Genomic DNA, 25,495 nt, shown 5'->3' with positions numbered 1-25,495 from the left:
GAACACACCATGTAAACATTCACAGTGCAGGTGGAAAAAGTATGTGAACCCCTAGACTAATGACATCTCCAAGAGCTAATTGGAGTGAGGTGTCAGCCAACTGGAGTCCAATCAATGAGATGAGATTGGAGGTGTTGGTTACAGCTGCCCTGCCCTATAAAGAACACACACCAGTTCTGGGTTTGCTTTTCACAAGAAGCATTGCCTGATGTGAATGATGCCTCGCACAAAAGAGCTCTCAGAAGACCTACGATTAAGAATTGTTGACTTGCATAAAGCTGAAAAGGGTTATAAAAGTATCTCCAAAAGCCTTGCTGTTCATCAGTCCACGGTAAGACAAATTGTCTATAAATGGAGAAAGTTCAGCACTGCTGCTACTCTCCCTAGGAGTGGCCGTCCTGTAAAGATGACTGCAAGAGCACAGCGCAGACTGCTCAATGAGGTGAAGAAGAATCCTAGAGTGTCAGCTAAAGATTTACAGAAGTCTCTGGCATATGCTAACATCCCTGTTAGTGAATCTACGATACGTAAAACACTAAACAAGAATGGATTTCATGGGAGGATACCACAGAGGAAGCCACTGCTGTCCAAAAAAAACATTGCTGCACGTTTACAGTTTGCACAAGAGTACCTGGATGTTCCACAGCAGTACTGGCAAAATATTCTGTGGACAGATGAAACCAAAGTTGAGTTGTTTGGAAGAAACACACAACACTATGTGTGGAGACAAAGAGGCACAGCACACCAACCTCAAAACCTCATCCCAACTGTGAAGTATGGTGGTGGGGGCATCATGGTTTGGGGCTGCTTTGCTGCGTCAGGGCCTGGATGGATTGCTATCATCGAAGGAAAAATGAATTTCCAAGTTTATCAAGACATTTTGCAGGAGAACTTAATGCCATCTGTCCACCAGCTGAAGCTCAACAGAAGATGGGAGTTGCAACAGGACAACGACCCAAAGCATAGAAGTAAATCCACAACAGAATGGCTTAAACAGAAGAAAATCCGCCTTCTGGAGTGGCCCAGTCAGAGTCCTGACCTCAACCCGATGGAGATGCTGTGGCATGACCTCAAGAAAGCGATTCACACCAGACATCCCAAGAATATTGCTGAACTGAAACAGTTCTGTAAAGAGGAATGGTGAAGAATTACTCCTGACCGTTGTGCACGTCTGATCTGCAACTACAGGAAACGTTTGGGTGAAGTTATTGCTGCCAAAGGAGGTTCAACCAGTTATTAAATCCATGGGTTCACATACTTTTTCCACCTGCACTGTGAGTGTTTACATGGTGTGTTCAACAAAAACATGGTAACATTTAACTCTTTGTGTGTTATTAGTTTAAGCCGACTGTGATTGTCTATTGTTGTGACTTAGATGAAGATCAGATCACATTTTATGACCAATTTGTGCAGAAATCCATATCATTCCAAAGGGTTCACATACTTTTTCTTGCAACTGTAAGTGTGATTGCAACTCTGGAAGTGAAAAGAGTGCTAAAGTCACATCCAGAGCAGCATTCAGAAGTCTGCTAGACCCTGTGTGTGTGTGTGCGGCAAACTTCACATCGTAGGTAACAAACAGCAGAAGTAGGAATACAGCTATTGATGTGAAAGAAGTATAAGACATCATGTAATATACTACAGTCACATCCAGAGCTGTATACAAAACTCTGCAAAACCCTGAGTACAGAGTGTGTTTGTCAGTCCCAGGTGTGAAGGCAGCTCTGGATGTAGCTAGAGTAAAATAGGATACGTTACGCAATGTACTTTCTATCGTATGCAGGTTGATCCCAGAATGGTCCATGTTTGAGTAGATGTTATAGGTTTATACCCACCTTATAGTCCTGGACACTGCTCATCGCAAAATGGGGGGCGAGACCAGATGCGAAATACATGAACAGCATGCCAACAGCAAAAACCATGTGATAGCTGTCGTAATTCGTATTCTACAAAGACAGAAAAACAATCAGGTCCCGGGTCCATGGGCTTGTAAGGAGGGGGGTTGTTATACTCCCCCCTCAAGGTACCAACAAAGGACGACATGTGTCTTTGAACAGACTTCATTTATTGCATTGATGCATTGCTCGGTGTACGTTGTGCTGGAGATGTAGTATTCATTGCGGACACTAGGTGTCACTGTTGCAGATGGCAGTGTCAGGAATTGACACCAGTCTGTGGTGGTTGCCACACGGTGTGCCAGGAGGACCTGTGGTTGCCACACGGTGTGCCAGGAGGACCTGTGGTTGCCACGCAGTGTGCCAGGAGGACCTGTGGTTGCCACGCGGTGTGCCAGGAGGACCTGTGGTTGCCACGCGGTGTGCCAGTTGGGGGTTTAGCTGGAATCCCTGTCTTTGTGGGTCAGTGAGATGGCTACACTGACGTCTGGTTGCCCTGCAGGCTAGGCTTGGTGGAGCAGACAGTGGTGGTGAAGCAGGAGCTCTTCAAGATCAGGGCCCTGGTGTAAATGCTGACCCACTGCTGGAGGGAGTTAATGTGGAGCAGACCTTAGGAGTGGTCTGAGCGTCCTGAAACAAGAGGAACCCTTGAGGTAGAGGGTCAGTGACAAAGAGTCAGAGCCCTTGAGAGCAGGGCCTGCTGTGGTCAGGTGAAGTGGCCACCATATGCACTGCAAATATTGGCATTGTGGTGTGAGACTGTCTGAAGTAACATAGACCTCTGTAAGAAGAGCGGGGACCTGAGGAGGAAGGAGACCTCATTTATCCAGGGTTATTCCATTTATTTGATTATTTCTAACAATAAGAATTTGCGCCGTCTCATTTGAAACTGCCAAGAGGTTGCACCTCATCTGCGTGTGTAACCAGGAAGCATGTGGTGCCTCTTAAAGTGACAGTAACTGTAGTGAAAACACTATTATCACACTTCACGGACGACCAATATGGCTGTCACACCTCAGCTTTACATGACTTGTGAATGGCTGCCTAGATAGGACACGATACGTCTCCGCTCCACGTTTCATTCTTTACCTAGATTAACCTGAGGGGGGTGTAATGTCAGCCAAAAATGGGGTCAACACCAGAAATCAAATTGGGAGAAGAGAACAAGTCAGTGGCTTTTATATTTGACTCTGTTCACACTTCTGTCAGATTGGCATGCTGCTCGGACCCCATTATAAGCCAGAGGGGTCCACGGGGCGCCATTAGTGTCCGATCTAGCAGAGTGTTGTGGCTTCTGTGAACAGAGTCATCGTAGGAGTTCGTATTCTATAATCAGGACTCACAGTTTGGATGGGCTTAGTCCAGATTTCGATCTTCTCTGTGGATCTGAAGCTTTTCAGGAAGGCGTTACTGAGAATATTCACCAGCACCGGCAGTCCGTTTAGCGCTCGCGGATTTCCAATGATCTTGAAGCGGTAATTCTGGAAATAAAGGAACGGAAATATTGATTCTGTGCACAGAGCGCCCCCTGCTGCCGACAACAGGAGCACTTCTTCAGCTTATGTAGCCGAGTTCACATCACTGTTTAGCTTTCCGTTTTTCTGATCCGTCAGAGCAACAGGTAAAAAAGAAAAAAAACGGATCCGTTATTTTGAGCAGTTTGCATCAGATTGTGTCTGTTTCATCAGAGATCAGTCCTGCTTCTCGTTTTTGCTGTACATCAAGCGGTTACATTTATAAACAAACAAAAAACGTATAGAAACGTATTGGCTTGACGTACCCATAGACTATAATTTGGCAAGTGATAGGCAAATTCATTTGCCGGATTTGTTTGAGGGGAGGCTGATTGACTGCCCTATTTATACTCACCTGCGTCCTCAGGCTCAGCGATTTTCTGTTTCCGGGTCGGCGGCACGGCTAGTTCGGTGGCATCTTGTGGCGTTTTTTCTTCAACGGAGGGTGCAGCGGAGGAAGGGGTAGTCGTATTGGGGGAGCCACTGCTGTTGAGGTAGGATCGGGGTTGGGCAGAGGGAGGGGGGTTCATGTGGCGATCCGGGGCAAGCAACGATGGGGGGGGGGGTGTGGGCCTTACTCACAGCGGTCACGCTCCAGGCACGTACTGGTCGGTTGGGGGGCCGGTTTCAGTAGTTGGCCCCGCGTTCCGCTAACAGCCAGCGGTCGGCGCAGGACATGCGCACTGGGTTGGTCTTCTGTGCCGGATGTCAAGTGTCCGCGCAGCTAGGGACTGCGCAGCACATGCGCACTGGTGGGTGGTGTTCAGGGCATGCGCACTGGGCTTTTCGTCCGTACCGGATTTCAAGTGTCTGCGCAGCACTTTTAAGCTAATCAATAAGATAGGATTAGATAGATCTTGGGGATCATGCAGTGGATAATGCCAGGTATTTATCTACATGGTCCGATAAATAGGGCATGGGTCCAACCCCCAGGAGGAGAAGATACGGCATGTTTTTGGCTTATCTATAGAAATCAAGGATCGTAAATAAAATTTCAGTCATGTCACAGCGGTGTCCCACGTCTCACGACACATTCCTGATGGATTGTCTCAACTCATACAGAGCAAGTCGGCGGTTGTTCTGACGGCTGATCCAAAGGCAAGGGGACGGTTCTCATTTACAGTTCGGCTCCTGACGAATTGGGAGTAGGAGTTAGTCGGTCTGCCAGGACAAGGCAGCGGCACTTAGAGTTACGTCAAATCGGGTGGGTATTGCTGCACCTACTCACTTGGCGCGTGTATAAAAAAAGAAAGAAAAAAAAGGAAAATATATATATTTTTTCTTCTCTTCTCTTCCGACCATTAAGTAAATGCCTTCTTTGTGCCATGCTCGGGCAGTCTAGTGTCGTGTCTCGCATACGGCTGGTCAGAGGGTAGGTATGGTCTTGATGGGTCAAGTCAATGTTGGTGGGCACTAGGTGGCACCTAGATTCGCCAGGATTGCTCAAACCTGTCACGGCTATAGGCATGGTATTACAAAGTCTGTCATGACTACAGGCGCGAGACTACGAAGTCTGTCATGACTACAGGCACGAGATTACGAAGTCTGTCATGACTACAGGCGCGAGACTACGAAGTCTGTCATGACTACAGGCACAAGGTTTAAGTCCTGTCACGACTATAGGCGCAAGGTTACAAAGTCTGTCACGACTACAGGCACAATGTTTAAGTCTTGTCACAACTACAGGCACGTTACTACAAAGTCTGTCACGACTACAGACACAATGTTTAAGTCCTGTCATGACTACAGGCACGAGATTACGAAGTCTGTCACGACTACAGGCACAAGGTTTAAGTCCTGTCATGACTACAGGCACGAGATTACAAAGTCTGTCACGACTACAGGCACAATGTTTTAGTGTTTTAGTCCAGTCACGACTATAGGCACGAGATTACGCAGTCGGTCACGACTACAGGCATGGTTATAGGCACGATATTACAAGGTTAATCACGACTAACAGGCACCAGATTACGACAGTTCGGTCACGTCTACCACTAGTAATTGGTGGAGCATATAGGCATGATATTGAACAGTCACATCTACACGCACGGTTCGGAAGCTTGTCATGTCATAGGCACCAGGTGGCTTCGGTCTATTAGAGGTGTCAATACTAGGGGGCTGCTTCGGTTGGTTACTTTGTAATTTGTCTTGTTTTTGTTGCACAATGTCACATAACTCGGACATCGAGGGCACGTCTTCATAGCATGGAAGCATGGATCAACAGTCTGTACGGGGCACAGTTCCTTCGATAAGGTCTTGGACTTTTCCCAAGCTGACGGCAGAATTACTGAAGAGAGGAATTCCTTTCCCAGCAATAGCTAGGAAAGCGGAACTTTACCGCTACTCTTTTCAGAGTCGGCAGGTCCTAGTCAGGACGTAGTGTCCATGAACACGATACAGACTTCCCTGACCCAGCTGCATGGAATCATCAATTCAATGGCCACGTCCATTTCAGATGTCCAGTGTTGCTGGTGGTTTAGTTAATCTTCCCAGTATAGCACCATCACATTTCATCCCAGCCAACATTCGCCAGGACATCCTCGAGGGTAAGGATGTTAATTTAGCGTCGTTACTTATAGCAACGCATGAGGTTCCTGATAATAAGACGACAGCCTGTGGGGAAGTGTCCATTGTTCTAAAGTCCAAAGATGTCAGACTCAATAGGAAGCTAAGTGTTGCAGAATTTGTCCTAGCGTTTAGTTTATTTCGGGATGTTGTCTCACTAGTTAGCCCACATAGGAGGGAGGAGTTGGATCTTTATTTGTATAAGGTGGTGGATTTAGGTTATAAATAAGGTGGTACGGCGTTTTATGACTATCACCGTTCGTTTTCAGCCAAGGCAGCTGCCGCACTGGCGCAGTGCCAACATGTCATTGACTGGTCGAGTATCGACACGGAGCTGTTCTGCCGCCACTTCGCGGGTCTTAAATCCCTGGCATGAGCCACATGTAGCTCCTACTCGCATACAACTGAATGGTGTTCCAGTCTTATTATACCAACAGAGACCTCACAGACTAGGAACATTCCGGGTCAATCGACCAGCAATGGCAGGGTTGTGTCAGGGGTGGATAAATTGGGCCGACCAAATAAGCATCTTGGTAGATCACAAGTGTGTAATAATTTTTATTTCACGGCGTGTCACTACAGTCAGTGTAGGTTGTTACACTTGTGTTCTATTTGTTTTAGGGCTCATCCCCGTGTGGCTTGTCCTCAGAGGAATAACCACACAGCATGACTAGGCGTGGTAGACGCTGAACTGCTTAATTGTTATTTAAGAGACCATCCGGAGCCCGGCTGGGTTAAATATGTGGTGAACAGCTTGATTAATGGTTTTCATACGGGTCTAGTTGCATTACCTCAGTTTTCTTATGAGTGTAGGAACCTGCTGTCGGCCCTCCGAGACCCAGTGTCAGTCTCAGAGCTGATACAGACCGAATTTGAGAAGGGTTATTTGATAGGTCCATTTAGTCAGCCCCCCTTTGACTGTTGGAGGGTAAACCCTGTGGGGGTGGTAACCGGGAAATTCTCCAATAAAAAAAGGTTAATTTACGATTTGTCAGCTCCACAATCCTTACCTATATCTAGTCTGAACTCCTTGATACCATCAGAGGAGTTCTCTATGAAGTACTCTTCCATTGACGAGGCTATCCAGGGGATACTTCTCTTAGGTAAAGGCACATGGTTGTCAAAAGCAGACATTACAGACGCCTTTAAACTACTTCCCTTACAGCCCGAGTTATGGCACTGGCACGGTATCAGGTGGGAGGAAGGTCCGTATTATTTTTCTAATAAGTTGACCTTCAGGTCAAAATCCAGTCCGGGGTTGTTTGACCAATTTGCTAAGGCCCTACACTGGATTTTGGCTAATAGATTCCATGCTAACCATGTCACTCATTACTTGGATGATTTTTTGTTAATCGAACCCCCATCACGAGCCCCCCGGGATCTGCACATATTACTTACTGTATTCAAAAGATCTCAAAGTACCAGTGGCACCACATAAGGTGGAAGGCCCTAGTACTTCAATTACCTTCTTGGGGCTACAACTGGATACAGTAAAGATGCAGGTCAGTCTTCCGCAAGATAAATTGTGCAGAATCAGAGAGGTGGTACACAGGTTAGCACATGTTAGGGTCACCACGAGGGCGAACCTCCAGTCCCTTCTGGGTATGTTGAATTTTGCTGTGCGGATTATTCCTCAAGGGAGGACGTTTATTTCTAGGCTTCTGAATCTGCTTCCATCAGCCCCAGATCAAGACAGTTCAATCCATTTAGATCAACAAGCGACGGCCGATTTACTGATGTGGGACACCTTTTTGACACAGTGGAATGGTATTACTTTGTTTGTTCCTGCAGTGTCAAATCAATCCCCCTTGGTATATACAGATGCGGCTTCATCGGTAGGGTTCGATGCCATATGGGGAAGACACTGGTTGTCAAGTCCTTGGCCACCTGAGGTAGTGAACATTCCTGGGTTCGGTCAGTCATCCCCTTTGTTTGAGATCTACCCTATAGTGGGGTCAGCGCAGGTCTGGGGTAGGCATTGGAGAAACCATACAGTCTTGTTTTTGACAGATAATGCTGTTACTCAAGACATTCTTATGAAGGGCAGATCAGGTTCCATAGAGATAATGTAGTTCGTTAGAAGGTTTGTTTGACTGGCACTACAGCATGGGTTTTATTTTATTTGTACACATATTAGTGCTGAAAAGAATGTAGCAGCAGATTCTCTGTCCTGGCTTAACCTTCAGCTCTTTTTCCAGGTATTCCCAGGGGCAGACTCCTTGCCGACGCCAACTCCTCATCACAGTCAACTGGTGATGGACTAGCATTACACCTCGCTACAGCTAGGACCCTTGTGGCTAAGTCGTTGTCCAGCAACACGCTTATAGTATAAAAGACTGTTTGGGGGTTGTTCAACAAGTTTAAGGAAACTTACTCACCTGGTGGCACGGGCACATAGCCTACTTGATGGTATTTATTGCTTTTTGACACTCTCCTCAAGTTAGCACATAGCACCATTAAATTATATCTTGCTGGCATACAGCATCACTGCTATGTCCTACACCCCGATCAGCCGTCTCTGTTTTCAGCACATCCCATCAAAGCCTTGTTGAAAGGCATTCAGAAGGTGACAGCTAAAAGCCATCTTACTCGGCAGCCGTTATCAGGGCGGATGTTTCGATCTCTGTGTGACTTGTTGCAGAACAAGCCCTTCGGCCATGGCACTAGCCTGTTGATTAAAACGGCCATGTATTTGAGTTTTTACGGTTTCCTCAGGCCTAGCGAGTTTACACGTTCCATTTCATCTAAAGCGTTCTTACGTAAAGGACAACTTCTGTGGCGCAACACTTGTCATGTCTTAACTTTGAGTTCTTCAAAAACAGCTCAGCCTGGGGAACTGGTAGAGGTGAAGTATTTTCCCACCGGGAACAGTTGGTGTGCAGTCATGGTTCTTCGTGAATGGTTGAAGTACGTCAGGGCTGATTCAGCGGACTCATCGTTGTTAGCCTTTAATGCTGCACCCCTTAGTATCCGACTACTGTTAGGGAATATGAAGGTCGATCCTATGTCGATCATGGGCCACTCCTTCAGAATTGGAGCAGCATCAGCTGCCTCTAGAAACAACGTCCCGGTGCATGTTATTGAGAGGTAGATGGAAATCATCCTGCTATGTACGATACATTCCAGACCCTCATCGTGAAAGGTCTCTCACGTTTCAGACGTTGGTGATGTAACGGTATGTTTATATAAATATTTTTCCGAATCTAAGGTCTGTTTATTTATGGCCCCTTTAGGCGGCCCTACTCCGGCAGTTGTGGCATAACTCTACTGCTAAGCGTAGCTAGGGTGAGATAGGTTAGGTACTTTCTGATAGCCGATCCGAGCACAAGTGTGAAGCAAATTCATTTGCTGGATTTAGGGGAGGGGAGGCTGATTGACGGCCCTATTTATACTCACCCGCGTCCTCAGGCTGACGTCGGCTCGGCGATTTTCCCACCCACACCATCTTACAATCATTCATATTAGGGTTGCCCCCTTTAGGCGGCCCTACTCCGGCAGTTGTGGCATAACTCTACTGCTAAGCGTAGCTAGGGTGAGTCAGGTTAGGTACCTTCTGATAGCCGATCCGAGCACAGTTTAAAAGTGCGCACTTTTGGCTCAGTTTGTCACCGTTTACGTCTCTGCACTTTTTTTTTTGCAGGATTTAGTAATGTAGCATAATGGGCGCGGATGGAAGCGTGAGACAATACATTTCCGTCCGTTAAACGTATACGTTTTTTTTCAGATGATGCATTCAAATAAGTTTCACAAAAATGTATCGGTTTTGTTAAAAAAACGGACACAAATGTATTAAACATATACATTCAAAAAGAAGGATCGATAAACACTAAATTGCATACTTTTTTATACGTGTTTTTACTGTGTGTCTAAACGTATACACCTGACGGACGGCAAAAATGAGATGTGAACAGCCTCATAACGGACGCTGAAAAAAAGACGGATTTGTGATTTTAAGAGCAAACTGATGCTGACTGAGCATAACTGAAGCTCAATATACGTTTTTTCTGATGGATCAGAACAGTGATGTGAACCCGGCCTAACGGGGGGGTTTCTGGATCTTTTTGTAATTAGAACTCATGAGACATTTAGGTTATTATTCTGGTTGTCATGGTTACAACAATATGGCTTTTTATCACGCTATAGAATAAGCCCTGCACTAGTGCTACTGCGATCCCGGACACTAGTGATACCGATCGTAATATGTGTGTTCAATAAAGATCAGAATCTTTAATAAGAGTAGAAAAAAATATAAAAATATAGGAAGGAAGCGTCCGTGTTTTTCTAGTCCTCAGGATAGGCCATCACTAGCTAATTAGCGGGTTCTGACATCCGCACCCCTGCTGATCAGCTGTTCAGTGTAGCTCCATCGCTGGAAGATGGCACCAGAACTACGCTGCACCGGAGGGAACCCGCTTACTACACCGCTGCTGCTGTTGAAGTCGATGGAAGCAGCCTTGTACTTAAAGGGGTTCTCCGACTTCAGCAAATGTCATTGATCATGTAGACACAGGTAATAAGAGGCACTTCCTAATGTGTTGTGATTCTCCATATTACCTCCTGTGCTGGCTGGATTCATTTTTCCATCACATTATACACGGCTTGTTTCCAGGGGTTACGGCCCCCGCTGCAGCGCAGATACGAGATGGCTGGAATGGGAGCTGCTGCGCATGTGTGCCAGTGGTCCCCGGAAATGGCTCTGTGTGATTTCTGCGTCTGTATGTCCGCATGGCTGTTCTGTGTGCATTACGGGCAGGGTTCGGACTGCTCTATTAGGGGCCGGATGTTCCGAAAAATGCGGAATGCACACGGCCAGTGTCCATGTTTTGCAGATCTGCAATTCGCGGACTGCAGAACATCCAATGAGCTGAGTTGTTTCATTGTGTGCATTATTTGTTCAAATAAAAATGAAATACTGTATGTATATTTTTTTTCTTAAGGCTCTAAATAGTTTTCCAAGGGAATCTTTTACTTTTCTTGATTGTACCGTTTTGCATTTCTTCAGTTTGCAGATTGTTTCTAGATATTTTCGATGTTCTACCAGAGGTTCTGGACGTTGTTGCATCTCTAAGTTTTCGTCGCGTTCTGGCAGGTTACATCCTATATGTGCTTCACATATTATTTTGGCGGTTTCTGTAGGTCTAAATTTTTTTCCTTATACAGTCCTTATCAAAAGTTTAAGTCCACTTGAAAAAAGGCAAAAAAATCCTATTTAGCATGGCTGGATCTTAACAAGGTTCCAAGTAGAGCTTCAACATGCAACAAGAAGAAATGGGAGGGAGACAAAACATTTTTTGAGCATTCAATTTAATGAAAACAACGAATAAACTGAAACAGGCTGTTTTTCCGCTGATCAAAAGTTTAGGACCGCACCTCCAAAAAAAACTAAACCCACCCAAAACAGAAATCCAACTTCCAAACATGAACTCAGTAATGAGTAGCTCCGCCGTTATTGTTTCGGCATGCTTGATGCAAGCGTTTCCATGAGGTGAGTGGGAACATTTCTCCAAGTGGTGAAGACGGCCGCACGAAGGCCATCTACTGTCTGGAACTGTTGTCCATTTTTGTAAACTTCCCTTGCCATCCATCCCCAAAGGTTCTCAATTGGATTTAGATCAGGGGAACACTCAGGATGGGCCAAAAGAGTGATGTTATTCTCCTGGAAGAAGTCCCTTGTCCTGCGGGCATTGTGTACTGTAGCGTTGTCCTGTTACCACACAGACGAGGGCCCTCAGTCATGAGGAATGCTCTCTGCAACATCTGGACATAGTCTGCGGCCGTTTGACGCCCCTGCACTTCCTGAAACTCCATTGTTCCACTGAAGGAAAAAGCCCCCCAGACCATTATGGCGCCCCCTCCACTGTGGTGCGTAGAAAACATCTCAGGTGGGATCTGCTTGTCATGCCAGTAACGTTGGAAACCATCAGGACCATCAAGGTTACATTTTTTCTCATCAGAGAATAAAACTTTCTTCCACCTTTGAATGTCCCATGTTTGGTGCTCTCTTGCAAAGTCCAAACGAGCAGTTCTGTGGCGTTCAAGGAGACGAGGTCTTTGAAGACATTTTTTGTTTTTGAAGCCCTTCAGTCTCAGATGCCGTCTGATGGTTATGGGGCTGCAGTCGGCACCAGTAAGGGCCTTAATTTGGGTCGAGGATCGTCCAGTGTCTTGACGGACAGCCAGTTGAATCCTCCGGCTCAGGGCTGAGGACATTTTTTTGGGTCTTCCACTTGACTTTTTTGTTCCATAACCCTCAGGATCATTTAAGAATTTCCAAATGACTGTCTTCCTGCGTCCCACCTCAGCAGCGATGGCGCGCTGTGAGAGACCCTGCTTATGCAGTTCAACAACCCGACCATCACAACGTATTTTTGCCTTTGCCATCACAACGTGCGACTACCTGACAGACAATGACAATGAATCCACATCTCTGCACAGATTTGGCCTTTTAAAGACATGTGGTCCTAAACTTTGTATCAGCTGAAAAACAGCCTGTTTCAGTTTAATCGTTATTTTCAATTAGTTTAATGCTCAAAAAGTGTTCTGTCTCCCTCCCATTTCTTCTTGTTGCATGTTGAAGCTCCACTTGGAACCTTGTTAAGATCCAGCAATGTAAAATAAGATTTTTTGCCATTTTTCAAGTGGTCTTAAACTTTTGATCAGGACTGTATTTTATATTCCTTATATATTATTTTTTTATGTCTTTGGAAGTTTGGTCTGGCCCTGGATGCTGAGCTATGATGTGCTGTACCTCGTCCTGCAGCGACACCTCGATCGCGCCGTTGTATCCTGTAATGTTCATATTGTATGGACCATCGACGACCTCCACCGAAACGCCCTGCGCCTTTATGCCGTTGACAAAGTCTTTGATGGGGGAACCTGTCACAGGTAACACAAGAGTTTTTAGGTCTGTAAGGCCTCATGCACACAGCCGTTGCTCGGCCATTCCATGCAATTTGCGGTCACCAATGCATGGACACCATCTACCTGGCTGCCTCAGACGGATCCAGACCCGTTCAACTTTAATAGATTTGCTATCTGTCCGCACCTCAAAAAAATAGAACACGTGAATGGGTCCACATCCCTGATGTGCAGCACAAACGGCCGGTGCCTGTATATTGCAGATCACAATAAGGGCACAGCCGGGCAACGGCCGCGTGCATGAGACCGAAGGGCTCATTCACACGACCCTTGGTGTCCCGTTCCTGTATTGCAGACCGCATTAGCGGATCCGTAATACACGGGCACCGTTCAGTTGTCATTCCGCATCACATATTCGGACACATTCATTTCAATGGGTCCGCAAATCCGGAGATGCGGAACGGTGTGGAACGGAACACTACGGAAGCACTACGGAGTGCTTTCTGGGGTTCCGTGCCTCCGCACCGCAAAAAGATAGAACAGGCTCTATCTTTTTGCGGAACGGAGGGATCACGGACCCATTTAATTGAATGGGTCTGCGATCCCCATGCGCCTGCCCCACGGAAGGTGCCCGTGCATTGCGGACCGCAATTTACGGTACACAGCACAGGACACCAACGGTCGTGTGAACAAGCCCTAAGGCGGACTTCACATCAGTGATCCATCAGAAGAACAGAAAAATAAAAAAAAGGGCTCATGTACATAAATGCATTTTTGGCCGTTCACAGTTTTTTTGAAGCTCTTCACTTCCACGGGGCAGCAAAAAAAAAAAAAACATGATTGCATTCCGTGTCCGTATGTCCATCCCGCAAAAAAAGAAAACATGTCCTTTGCTCCTTTCACACGGGCGAGTTTTCCACGTGGGTGCAATGAGTGACTTGAACGCATTTCACCCGCACTGAATCCGGACCCATTCATTTCTATGGGGCTGTGCACACGAGCGGTGATTTTTATCCATCACTTGTGCGTTGCGTGAAAATCGCAGCATGTTTTATATATTCTGCATTTTTTTCACGTAACGCAGGCCCCGTAGAAGTGAATGGGGCTGCGTGAAAATCGCAAGCATCCGCAAGCAAGTGCGGATGCGGTGCGATTTTCACGCACGGTTGCTAGGAGACGATCGGGATGGAGACCCGATCTTTATTATTTTCCCTTATAACATGGTTATAAGGAAAAATAATAGCATTCTGAATACAGACTGCATAGTACAAAAGCGCTGGAGGGGTTAAAAAATAAATAAATATTATATAACTCACCTTAATCCATGATCGCGCAGCCGGCATCTCTTCTGTCTTCTTCTTTGCTGTGCACAGGAAAAGGACCTTTGACGTCACTGCGCACATCACATGGTCCGTCACATGATCCATCAGCATGGGGAAATATCATGTGATGGACCATGTGATGAGCACAGTGACATCATCAAAGGTCCTATTCTTCAAAGAAGAAGACAGAAGAGAAGCCGGCTGCGCGAACAAGTGGATTAAGGTGAGTTATATTATTTTATTTTATTTTTTAACCCCTCCAGCGCTAGTTTACTATGCAGTCTGTATTCAGAATGCTATTATTTTCCCTTATAACCATGTTATAAGGGAAAATAAAATCTACACAACACCGAACCCAAACCTGAACTTCTGTGAAGAAGTCCGGGTTCAGGTCTGGGTACCAAACATGCAGATTTTTCTCACGCGCGTGCAAAACGCATTACAATGTTTTGCACCTGCGCGGAAAAAACGCAAACATGGAACGCAATCGCAGTGAAAACTGACTTGTTTTAGTGTCAAAATCGCACTATTTTCCCTGAACGCCCCCTGAACGCATCCGGCCCCAATCCGCAAAGCCTGTGTGAAAGGGGCCTTATAGTCCACGTTACGGACAAGGATAGGACTGTTCTATTATGGCGCAGCCATTCCATTCCATAAAATGCGGAGCGGCTGGTAACAGATGTGTGTATGAGCCAAAAATGGATCCTGTAAAATAAATAAATAAATAAAAACGGATCCCGAGCATTGGTTAGGCACATTGGGCATCTGTTTGAGCCGTTCCAGATAACAGCTCTCAGATGGATGGCAGGTATGCAGAACTGAGGCTCACGATACATTTTTTACAGGATCCGTTTTTTTCTTTCAGTGAACTCTCCCGTACGCAGCTCCCATGAAGGGCCATGAAAAGCAAACCGTCTAGCTAGCAGATACATCTACAAATCTCCAACAGAACGGACATGTAACACGGGCGGATCTCGCGGCACATCTGGGAATAATCTGCGGCGTGTGAACGCTTCCCACCTGTGTTGTTATTGAGCAGCAGTCGGGTGTAATACTTGTGCGCCCGGTGACCCTCGCCCCGGAAGTAAAGGTTGGGGGCGAGTTTCCAGTTGTGAATCGTATGCATGGAGTAAACCAGGATGGTGGTGGTGATCAGGGGTAATATGAACAGGACCAGAAGAAGCAATCTGAAAGACAAGAGAAGGTTAATCAGGGGAACGCCCATTCCCTCTAAAATCACAGCGTCGATCGACGGCCCCGGTCTTCAGGCTGTTAAATATTTTATTCCATTGTATCCGGGAAAAGCGAGGTGACTGCAAACTACCCAGATATTGAAAAGACACCAACTAAAACAGCGCCACCCCTGTCCACAGGTTGTGTGCGGTATTGCAGCTCTGCTACATTCACTTCAGTGGAGATGAGATGCAGTACCTGACACAGTCCATAGGCAGGGGTGGCGCTGTTTTATGAAAGAAAAAAACACATGTTTTTCTAAACAACCCTTTTAATAAATCTTCTTAACCATTCACTAAACAGATTCGTTGCTGCTGGTTTGTTACAGTGTATCAGTATAGGCACAGGAGCAGCACCAGTCGCTCTCCAGACTCTTAACAGCCTTGATAGCACTTAGCAGCACTGGTACACTGTAACAAAATGCAGCTGTGTGAGCAGGACTAGGCCAGGATGAGTTGTTTTTTTTGCTGTCTATTCAAGGACAGCAAGCAAAGGTCTTGAAAACGAAGAGGAATTGAGCAGAACCCTCTGGATGACTCGTTCTGTCCTGCATTACAGAGAACCCATTGATGTGAATGGGCAGAGTGTAATACTTCATTTCGCCAGTGGTGGCGCTGCAGGGAAGCAGAACTCTACTCGATCCCCACAGATTGCAGCTGATCACTGCAGGAGGCTTTTTGATCCCATTAAAATCCTTCTAACAAGTAAGAACTGTCCCAGCGGAGAACCCCTTTAAGGACTCACATGGATCGGAAGTTCTTCATGTCGTGCTTTAACTTCAGGAAGCGGATCCGCGCCACCGTCACCACCTGCTGCCTCCACAGGGCCAGTCCGTGAAGGGTGGCGCTGCCGGAATCTGACATCAGCAGGACGGAGTCCTCCACCTCCAGGTCTCTCTCCTCATCTTCATTTTGGTCGGATTGGGCAAAAACACCATAATCTGATCATGAAAATAAAACAAAAATGTAAATAAAAGCAACAAACAGATCAGAAGACGCTGCGCATAGCGGGAGAGTGCGAATACTGAATGTGTGCCAATACCGGGTGTCTGTGAATAGCGGGGGATTGTGAATACCAGGTGAGTGAGAAAATCAGGTGAGTGAGAATATTGGGCGACTGTGAATGCCGAGTGAGTGTGAATTCTGGGTGTGTGCGAATACCAGCTAAGTATGAATACTGGGTAGGTGTGAATATTTAGGTGAGTGCGAATACTGGCTGAGTGCGAATACTGGGTGCGGATACCAGATGAGGATAGTGTGTGAGTGCGGATACCAGATGAGGATACTGGGTGAGTGCGGATACTGGGTGAGTGCAGATACCAGATGAGGATACTGGGTGAGTGCGGATACCAGATGAGGATACTGGGTGAGTGCGGATACTGGGTGAGTGCAGATACCAGATGAGGATTGTGGGTGAGTGCGGATACCAGATGAGGATACTGGGTGAGTGTGGATACCAGATGAGGATACTGGGTGAGTGCAGATACCAGATGAGGATTGTGGGTGAGTGCGGACTCCAGATGAGGATACTGGGTGAGTGCAGATACTGGGTGAGTGCAGATAGTAGATGAGGATTTTGGGTGAGTGCGGATACCAGATGAGGATACTGGGTGAGTGCGGATACCAGATAAGGATACTGGGTGAGTGCGGATACTGGGTGAGTGCGGATACCAAATGAGGATAGTGGGTGAGTGCGGATACTGGGTGAGTGCGGATACCAAATGAGGATAGTGGGTGAGTGCAGATACTGGGTGAGTGCGTATACCAGAGGAGGATAGTGGGTGAGTGCGGATACCAGATGAGGATAGTGGGTGAGTGTGAATACTGGGTGAGTGCGGATACCAGATGAGGATAGTGGGTGAGTGCGGATACCAGATGAGGATAGTGGGTGAGTGCGGATACCAGAGGAGGATAGTGGGTGAGTGCGGATACCAGATGAGGATAGTGGGTGAGTGTGGATACTGGGTGAGTGCGGATACCAGATGAGGATAGTGGGTGAGTGCGGGTACCAAATGAGGATAGTGGGTGAGTGCGGATACCAGATGAGGATAGTGGGTGAGTGCGGATACCAGATGAGGATAGTGGGTGAGTGCGGATACCAGAGGAGGATAGTAGGTGAGTGCAGATACCAGATGAGGATAGTGGGTGAGTGCAGATACTGGGTGAGTGCGGATACCAGATGAGGATAGTGGGTGAGTGCAGATACTGGGTGAGTGCGGATACCAGAGGAGGATAGTGGGTGAGTGCGGATACCAGATGAGGATAGTGGGTGAGTGCGGATACCAGATGAGGATAGTGGGTGAGTGCGGATACCAGAGGAGGATAGTAGGTGAGTGCGGATACCAGATGAGGATAGTGGGTGAGTGCAGATACTGGGTGAGTGCAGATAGCAGATGAGGATTGTGGGTGAGTGCGGATACCAGATGAGGATACTGGGTGAGTGCGGATACCAGATGAGGATACTGGGTGAGTGCGGATACTGGGTGAGTGCAGATACCAGATGAGGATTGTGGGTGAGTGCGGATACCAGATGAGGATACTGGGTGAGTGCGGATACCAGATGAGGATACTGGGTGAGTGTGGATACCAGATGAGGATACTGGGTGGGTGCGGATACCAGATGAGGATTGTGGGTGAGTGCGGACTCCAGATGAGGATACTGGGTGAGTGCAGATACTGGGTGAGTGCAGATAGCAGATGAGGATTTTGGGTGAGTGCGGATACCAGATGAGGATACTGGGTGAGTGCGGATACCAAATGAGGATAGTGGGTGAGTGTGCGGATAGTGGGTGAGTGCGGATACCAGAGGAGGATAGTGGGTGAGTGTGGATACTGGGTGAGTGCGGATACCAGATGAGGATAGTGGGTGAGTGCAGATACTGGGTGAGTGCGGATACCAGAGGAGGATAGTGGGTGAGTGCGGATACCAGATGAGGATAGTGGGTGAGTGTGGATACTGGGTGAGTGCGGATACCAGATGAGGATAGTGGGTGAGTGCGGATACCAGATGAGGATAGTGGGTGAGTGCGGATACCAGAGGAGGATAGTGGGTGAGTGCGGATACCAGATGAGGATAGTGGGTGAGTGTGGATACTGGGTGAGTGCGGATACCAGATGAGGATAGTGGGTGAGTGCAGATACTGGGTGAGTGCGGATACCAGAGGAGGATAGTGGGTGAGTGCGGATACCAGATGAGGATAGTGGGTGAGTGCGGATACCAGATGAGGATAGTGGGTGAGTGCGGATACCAGAGGAGGATAGTAGGTGAGTGCGGATACCAGATGAGGATAGTGGGTGAGTGCAGATACTGGGTGAGTGCAGATAGCAGATGAGGATTGTGGGTGAGTGCGGATACCAGATGAGGATACTGGGTGAGTGCGGATACCAGATGAGGATACTGGGTGAGTGCGGATACTGGGTGAGTGCAGATACCAGATGAGGATTGTGGGTGAGTGCGGATACCAGATGAGGATACTGGGTGAGTGCGGATACCAGATGAGGATACTGGGTGAGTGTGGATACCAGATGAGGATACTGGGTGGGTGCGGATACCAGATGAGGATTGTGGGTGAGTGCGGACTCCAGATGAGGATACTGGGTGAGTGCAGATACTGGGTGAGTGCAGATAGCAGATGAGGATTTTGGGTGAGTGCGGATACCAGATGAGGATACTGGGTGAGTGCGGATACCAAATGAGGATAGTGGGTGAGTGTGCGGATAGTGGGTGAGTGCGGATACCAGAGGAGGATAGTGGGTGAGTGTGGATACTGGGTGAGTGCGGATACCAGATGAGGATAGTGGGTGAGTGCAGATACTGGGTGAGTGCGGATACCAGAGGAGGATAGTGGGTGAGTGCGGATACCAGATGAGGATAGTGGGTGAGTGTGGATACTGGGTGAGTGCGGATACCAGATGAGGATAGTGGGTGAGTGCGGATACCAGATGAGGATAGTGGGTGAGTGCGGATACCAGAGGAGGATAGTGGGTGAGTGCGGATACCAGATGAGGATAGTGGGTGAGTGTGGATACTGGGTGAGTGCGGATACCAGATGAGGATAGTGGGTGAGTGCAGATACTGGGTGAGTGCGGATACCAGAGGAGGATAGTGGGTGAGTGCGGATACCAGATGAGGATAGTGGGTGAGTGCAAATACTGAGTGCAGATACCAAGTGAGTGTGAATATCAGGTGAGTGAGAATATTGGGTGACTGTAAATACAAAGTGTGAATGTCGAGTGAGTGTGAATTCTGGGTGTGTGTGAATACCAGGTAAGTATAAATACTGGGTAGGTGTGAATATTAGGCGAGTGCTTTTTCATAAGTGTAAACAGTTATATCTACTTATTTTAGTTATAATGGGTATTCATTGCCTTTAAGAGCAATGTTGATTTATATTCACTGTTTTGTATGGATTTTCATGTAGGCCGAAGTAAGTCCATGAGAAGATTACTGCGCCGTTCAAAAGCTAGTGTTATAGTAACAATATATTATACATGTAGACGGTTAGAAGATACACCGCACCTGCAGATTCTGAGGCTTCATTGTATTTCTTATCTGAACATGAATTCCACAGTGTGAGAATTGTCTAGATGTTCCTCAAGTATACATTCATGTATCAAAGTTTGGCCCTCGGCTCTTAGGGCACTTTCACACTTGCGTTGTTTGATTCTGGCAGGCAGTTCCGATCAGGCAAACTGGATGCAAACACATGTCATTTTTTCTGACTGATCAGGATCCTGATTAGTCAGAAAAATGCCTGATCAGTCAGAAAAATGCACTGCAATACCGGATCCGTTTTTCCGGTGTCATTAGGCAAAACGGATCCGGTATTTATTTTTTTCTCATTTTTAAAGGTCTGCGCATGCGCAGACCGGAAGGACGGATCCGGCATTCTGGTATTTTGAATCTGGCACTAATACATTCCTATAGAAAAAAATGCATTCCAGCAAGTCTTCCGTTTTTTTCGCCAGAGATAAAAGCGTAGCATGCTACGGTTTTCTCTTTTGCCTGATCAGTCCAAATGACTGAACTGAAGACATCCTGATGCAAACTGAACGGATTACTCTCCATTCAGAATGCATGGGGATAAAACTGATCAGTTCTTTTCCGGTATAGAGCCCCTGTGACGGAACTCCGTGCCGGAAAATAAAAACGCTAATGTGAAAGTACCCTAAGACAAGGCCTCTAGATGTCAGAAGTGTGTAGTATAAAAAAATATCAGGCATGTGTGAGTGGGTGCGGCTCACAGCTTTATTCTACCTCACATCGCATTGGTGATACCACTATGGAGGCCTGTGAGAGCAGGGCTGGGACAAGGTCCACCACCAACAGAGGCTGAGCTGCCCAAGTGCGCCCCCCCCCCCCCCCCGCCATTTAGATATGTATGTTTGTTATTAATCATCATCCAGATCCCCCTCCCCTAAACAGTGCCGTCCACAGATCCCCCCTCCTCTAAACAGTGCCGTCCACAGATCCCCCTCCCCTAAACAGTGCCATCCACAGATCACCCCTCCCCTAAACAGTGCCATCCACAGATCACCCCTCCCCTAAACAGTGCCATCCACAGATCCCCCCTCCCCTAAACAGTGCCATCCACAGATCCCCCCTCCCCTAAACAGTGCCATCCACAGATCCCTCCCTAAACAGTGCCATCCACAGATCCCCCTCCCTAAACAGTGCCATCCACAGATCCCCCTCCCTAAACAGTGCCATCCACAGATCCCCCTCCCTAAACAGTGCCATCCACAGATCCCCCTCCCTAAACAGTGCCATCCACAGATCCCCCTCCCTAAACAGTGCCATCAACAGATCCCCCCTCCCCTAAACAGTGCCATCCACAGATCCCCCTCCCCTAAACAGTGCCATCCACAGATCCCCCTCCCTAAACAGTGCCATCCACAGATCCCCCTCCCTAAACAGTGCCATCCACAGATCCCCCCTCCTTTAAATAGTGTCATTCACAGATCCCCCCTCCTCTAAATAGTGTCATCCACAGATCCCTCCCTAAACAGTGCCATCCACAGATCCCCCCTCCTTTAAATAGTGCCATCCACAGATCCCTCCCTAAACAGTGCCATCCACAGATCCCCCCTCCTTTAAATAGTGTCATCCACAGATCCCTCCCTAAACAGTGCCATCCACAGATCCCCCCTCCTTTAAATAGTGTCATCCACAGATCCCTCCCTAAACAGTGCCGTCCACAGATCCCCCCTCCTTTAAATAGTGTCATCCACAGATCCCTCCCTAAACAGTGCCATCCACAGATCCCCCCTCCTTTAAATAGTGTCATCCACAGATCCCCCCTCCTTTAAATAGTGTCATCCACAGATCCCTCCCTAAATAGTGCCATCCACAGATCCCCCCTCCTCTAAACAGTGCCATCCACAGATCCCCCCTCCTTTAAATAGTGTCATCCACAGATCCCTCCCTAAACAGTGTCATCCACAGATCCCCCCTCCTCTAAATAGTGCCATCCACAGATCCCCCCTCCTTTAAATAGTGTCATCCACAGATCCCTCCCTAAACAGTGCCATCCACAGATCCCCCTTCCTAAACAGTGCCATCAACAGATCCCCCCTCCCCTAAACAGTGCCATCCACAGATCCCCCTCCCCTAAACAGTGCCATCCACAGATCCCCCTCCCCTAAACAGTGCCATCCACAGATCCCCCTCCCCGACGCTCACAGGAGTACATTTATAAACTAATCAGTAACTTTATCTTTAACCATTGCTATCTCTTAACTTGGATACCTTACTCTCAGCTCCGGTAACAGCAGTAAGTGCGGGCGGGCGGCGCTCACTCACTGACGTCACGCGCCTGCGCCGCCTAGTGGGAGGAGCAGGCGCATGACGTCAGTGAGTGAGTGCTGCCTGCCCGCACTTACTGCTGTTACCGGACCTAAGACAGAGTAAGACTGCAAAACAAAACATGTGATGCAACAGCTCACTGCAATCAAATAAAGTACAAAATAGCATAGTAATGGCATGCACTATGCTAATAAGTTAGAGATGCTTGGCAAATCATTTTGTACAAAATTATTTGAGCCCGTCTGCCGCACGTCAAGGCAATCTCTGTAAGATGGGTTCCTAACACTAAATACTACCTGTTATGCGCCATGTCGGCTGCCATACAATTCAGGGAGTGTAGGTTCCACATGCATGCTGGGCCTGCTTTGTGGACTCTCATTGCAGTCCTTGATGGCCAGTTGGCTCCGGGTGTGGTGTGGAGTGGGCCCGGCATGCATGTTGGTACCTGCATTCTTTGGATACTAATAGGGGCCATTTTGGCACCATAAATGACAGAAATCAAAGCAGGCCCAGCATGCATGTGGAACCTACACTCCCTGAATTGTATGGCAGCCGACATGGCGCATAACAGGTAGTATTTAGTGTTAGGAACCCGTCTTACAGAGATCGCCTTGACGTGCGGCAGACGGGCTCAAATAATTTTGTACAAAATGATTTGCCAAGCATCTCTAACTTATTAGCATAGTGCATGTCATTACTATGCTATTTTGTACTTTATTTGATTGCAGTGAGCTGTTGCATCACATGTTTTGTTTTGCAGTCTTGTTCTCAGCCATAGCAACGTGCCCCTGTGCTTTGGGATGTGCTGACTGACCCCCCCCAACCTTTTTTCTAAGACAGAGTAAGGTATCCAAGTAAAGAGATTAGCAATGATTAAAGTTAAAGTTACTGATTAGTTTATAAATGTACTCCTGTAAGCGGCATGGCTCTGTATATTTTAACCCCCATGGGAAGGCCTGTGGGTTAGAATATACCATCGGATCTTCTGACTCAGTGGCCTGCCTGCCGCCCAGAGGCTGGGGAGCTGGCCTGCGCCCTGAGGCTTGAGCCTCCCCAGCCTTTGTGTCGGCCCAGCCCTGTGTGAGAGCCTGGCTTGAGTTAATTTCTAGCATTGTTCAGACCCTGTTCACACACCACAGGCGTTTTAGTGGTAGGACCCCATGCGTGCTGAGACACCGTGACGTGGTGCATGAGGGGCTCCGATATGTTCCTGACTGGAAGATATTGGCAAAGTTCTCAGCTTTTAACATCGGCTTGAGGAATTAGCTAGTATTGTCAGTTGCGTATCATTTTGGTGCATTTTCTGCAGTGATTTGTGTGTATATATATTTTTTCATCTGCACAATGTATCATTTTGTGTAAGATGTCCTTGTGGTGCATGCGGTCCGCCCCACCATCCTCCATTGTACGCATTTTTTGCTGGGGATGCGGAGGAATTGCTCCCCCGGTTATAGACATGCTACAGTGTCTGGGTTTGGAGCATTTCCACCCGTTTAGGCCACTTTTTTTCAGTGAGTTAATGTATGAACCCTTAGGCCTTATTCACACGTCCGTTGTTTCTTTCCTGATCTGTTCCGTTTTTTGCGGAACAGATCTGGACCAGATCTGGACCCATTCATTTTCAATGGGTCCTAAAAAAAAAACGGACAGCTCAATGTCTGATTTTTTTTCAGGACCCATTGAAAATGAATGGGTCCAGATGTGGTCCAGATCTGTTCCGCAAAAAACGGAACAGATCAGGAAAGAAACAACGGACGTGTGAATAAGGCATTAATGGTTTGATACTTATAGCTTATACAACAGTGCCACCTAGATATGAACAGTTAATACTACACCAGTAGCAAAAGTGCATTCTGGGTAGTATTATGACGTCACGTTCCTTATCAATGCACACACCCATCCAACAATGATTGGAAAGTTCCAAACTAGGAGGGTGTGTTAATCTGATAAGTTTTAGGTTAAAAAACCAGATACCAAAAAGAAAAAAAAAAGGGGACAGAAAGAAAAAAAAAACAAAGAAAGAAAGAAAGGGAGAATCATTGGGATTATCGGAAAAACTCTTGACAGCTGACTGCCCCAAGACTCTGCACATTACTTGACCCTTGGGTAATGTATATTTTTGTTCTATGTAGTATTGAACTAAATTAATTGGCTTGATACTTAGCCAGATACCCGCTCATTTGCGGACGTGTAACGTTAGTTGCTACATCAATGTTTTCTCCGATTTCAGTTACGATGCATATAACTGAATAAAGGGGATAAAATTTGAGAAACTCTCTGTTGGGAATCTTTATATTCCCTAGTTTGATATCCAGCCAATAATTTATAAGTTTTGGTGCAATACTACCCCATATCTGAGATTGGTCATTATTTTGGGCAGAGCAAGGGCTCGCATCTGTCATCTTCTTGATTTAGTTTTCCGCATAATCCATTGATTCTATATCTCTCACAATTTTAAAGCCGTATTGTATAATATTCTTGTGTTGGTTGAGTAGTGTTTTGTTGGCACCATATAGCGGTGAACTCTGGGTACTGCATATCATTGTATATTATTGAAATTTGCGTTGATAAATTTTTGATTGTATTTTAAACTATTGTATAATAAACCATTTATATTTTTGCATAGATGCTTGTACCCGGTTTTACTGATTGCACAAAATAATCAGGTTCTTTTTTTTTTTTTTTTTTTAAATAAAATTAGTACAAATACCAATATCAATCACATTAATGTATATAATCTAACAATATATTACATATCCATCACGACCGTGCATATAATATAAGAAACATATACATCTTTATAACCCTCCCCCCCCCCCATTGGCTGTCGTTCCCCTCAATGTAAACAAATAAAGCATACAACAAATATATTAATTATTTCTTTCTACGTGGCTCTGCGCGCAGCTCGTCGCTTCCTTTCAATATCCTCATATATTTTAATTTGTTGAAAATATAGACACCACTCCCTTGACGAGGGCTGGGAGACAGAGCCCCAATACCTGACCAATATAACTTTTGCTACCATCAATCCTCTCATCCATATCCGTCTAACCTGGGGGGGAACTTCCGTTTCTGAACCATAATCTCCAAAGATCACTATCAAGATCCCCGGGTTATAATTCATTGAGGATTCCTTTTGTAGGGCAGTGAACACCTCATCCCAAAATTTCCTTATTTTGCTACAGCTCCAAAGCATATGGACATAGTTCGCATTCACATATCCACATTTAGGGCAGCAACAATCTCGATCCTTATTTTGGAGGAATTTCCCTTGGATTTTGGGGGTATAGTACAGTCTATGGAG

The 25,495-nt window shown here is 46.7% G+C and overlaps 1 protein-coding gene across 2 annotated transcripts in view; it reads right to left on the bottom strand.

Moving 5' to 3' along the window:
* The window catches only part of LOC121004805 (ABC-type organic anion transporter ABCA8-like), a 525,268-nt gene that overhangs the window by 73,774 nt on the left and 425,999 nt on the right, over window positions 1-25,495 (bottom strand). For both annotated transcript variants that reach the window (XM_040437168.1, XM_040437167.1), the window contains exons 19-23: window positions 16,132-16,327; window positions 15,175-15,341; window positions 12,723-12,850; window positions 3,239-3,376; window positions 1,836-1,946 (exon numbers count right to left, since the gene is read on the bottom strand). In XM_040437168.1, coding sequence (XP_040293102.1) covers window positions 1,836-1,946; window positions 3,239-3,376; window positions 12,723-12,850; window positions 15,175-15,341; window positions 16,132-16,327 — 740 coding nt within the window. The remainder of the gene's footprint in view (window positions 1-1,835; window positions 1,947-3,238; window positions 3,377-12,722; window positions 12,851-15,174; window positions 15,342-16,131; window positions 16,328-25,495) is intronic.

The sequence above is a fragment of the Bufo bufo genome, chromosome 6, assembly GCF_905171765.1.
Source record: "Bufo bufo chromosome 6, aBufBuf1.1, whole genome shotgun sequence".
NCBI classification, from domain to species: domain Eukaryota; kingdom Metazoa; phylum Chordata; class Amphibia; order Anura; family Bufonidae; genus Bufo; species Bufo bufo.
The sequence above is the reverse complement of the archived record's forward strand: the minus strand, read 5'-3'. Positions and strand labels throughout refer to the sequence as shown.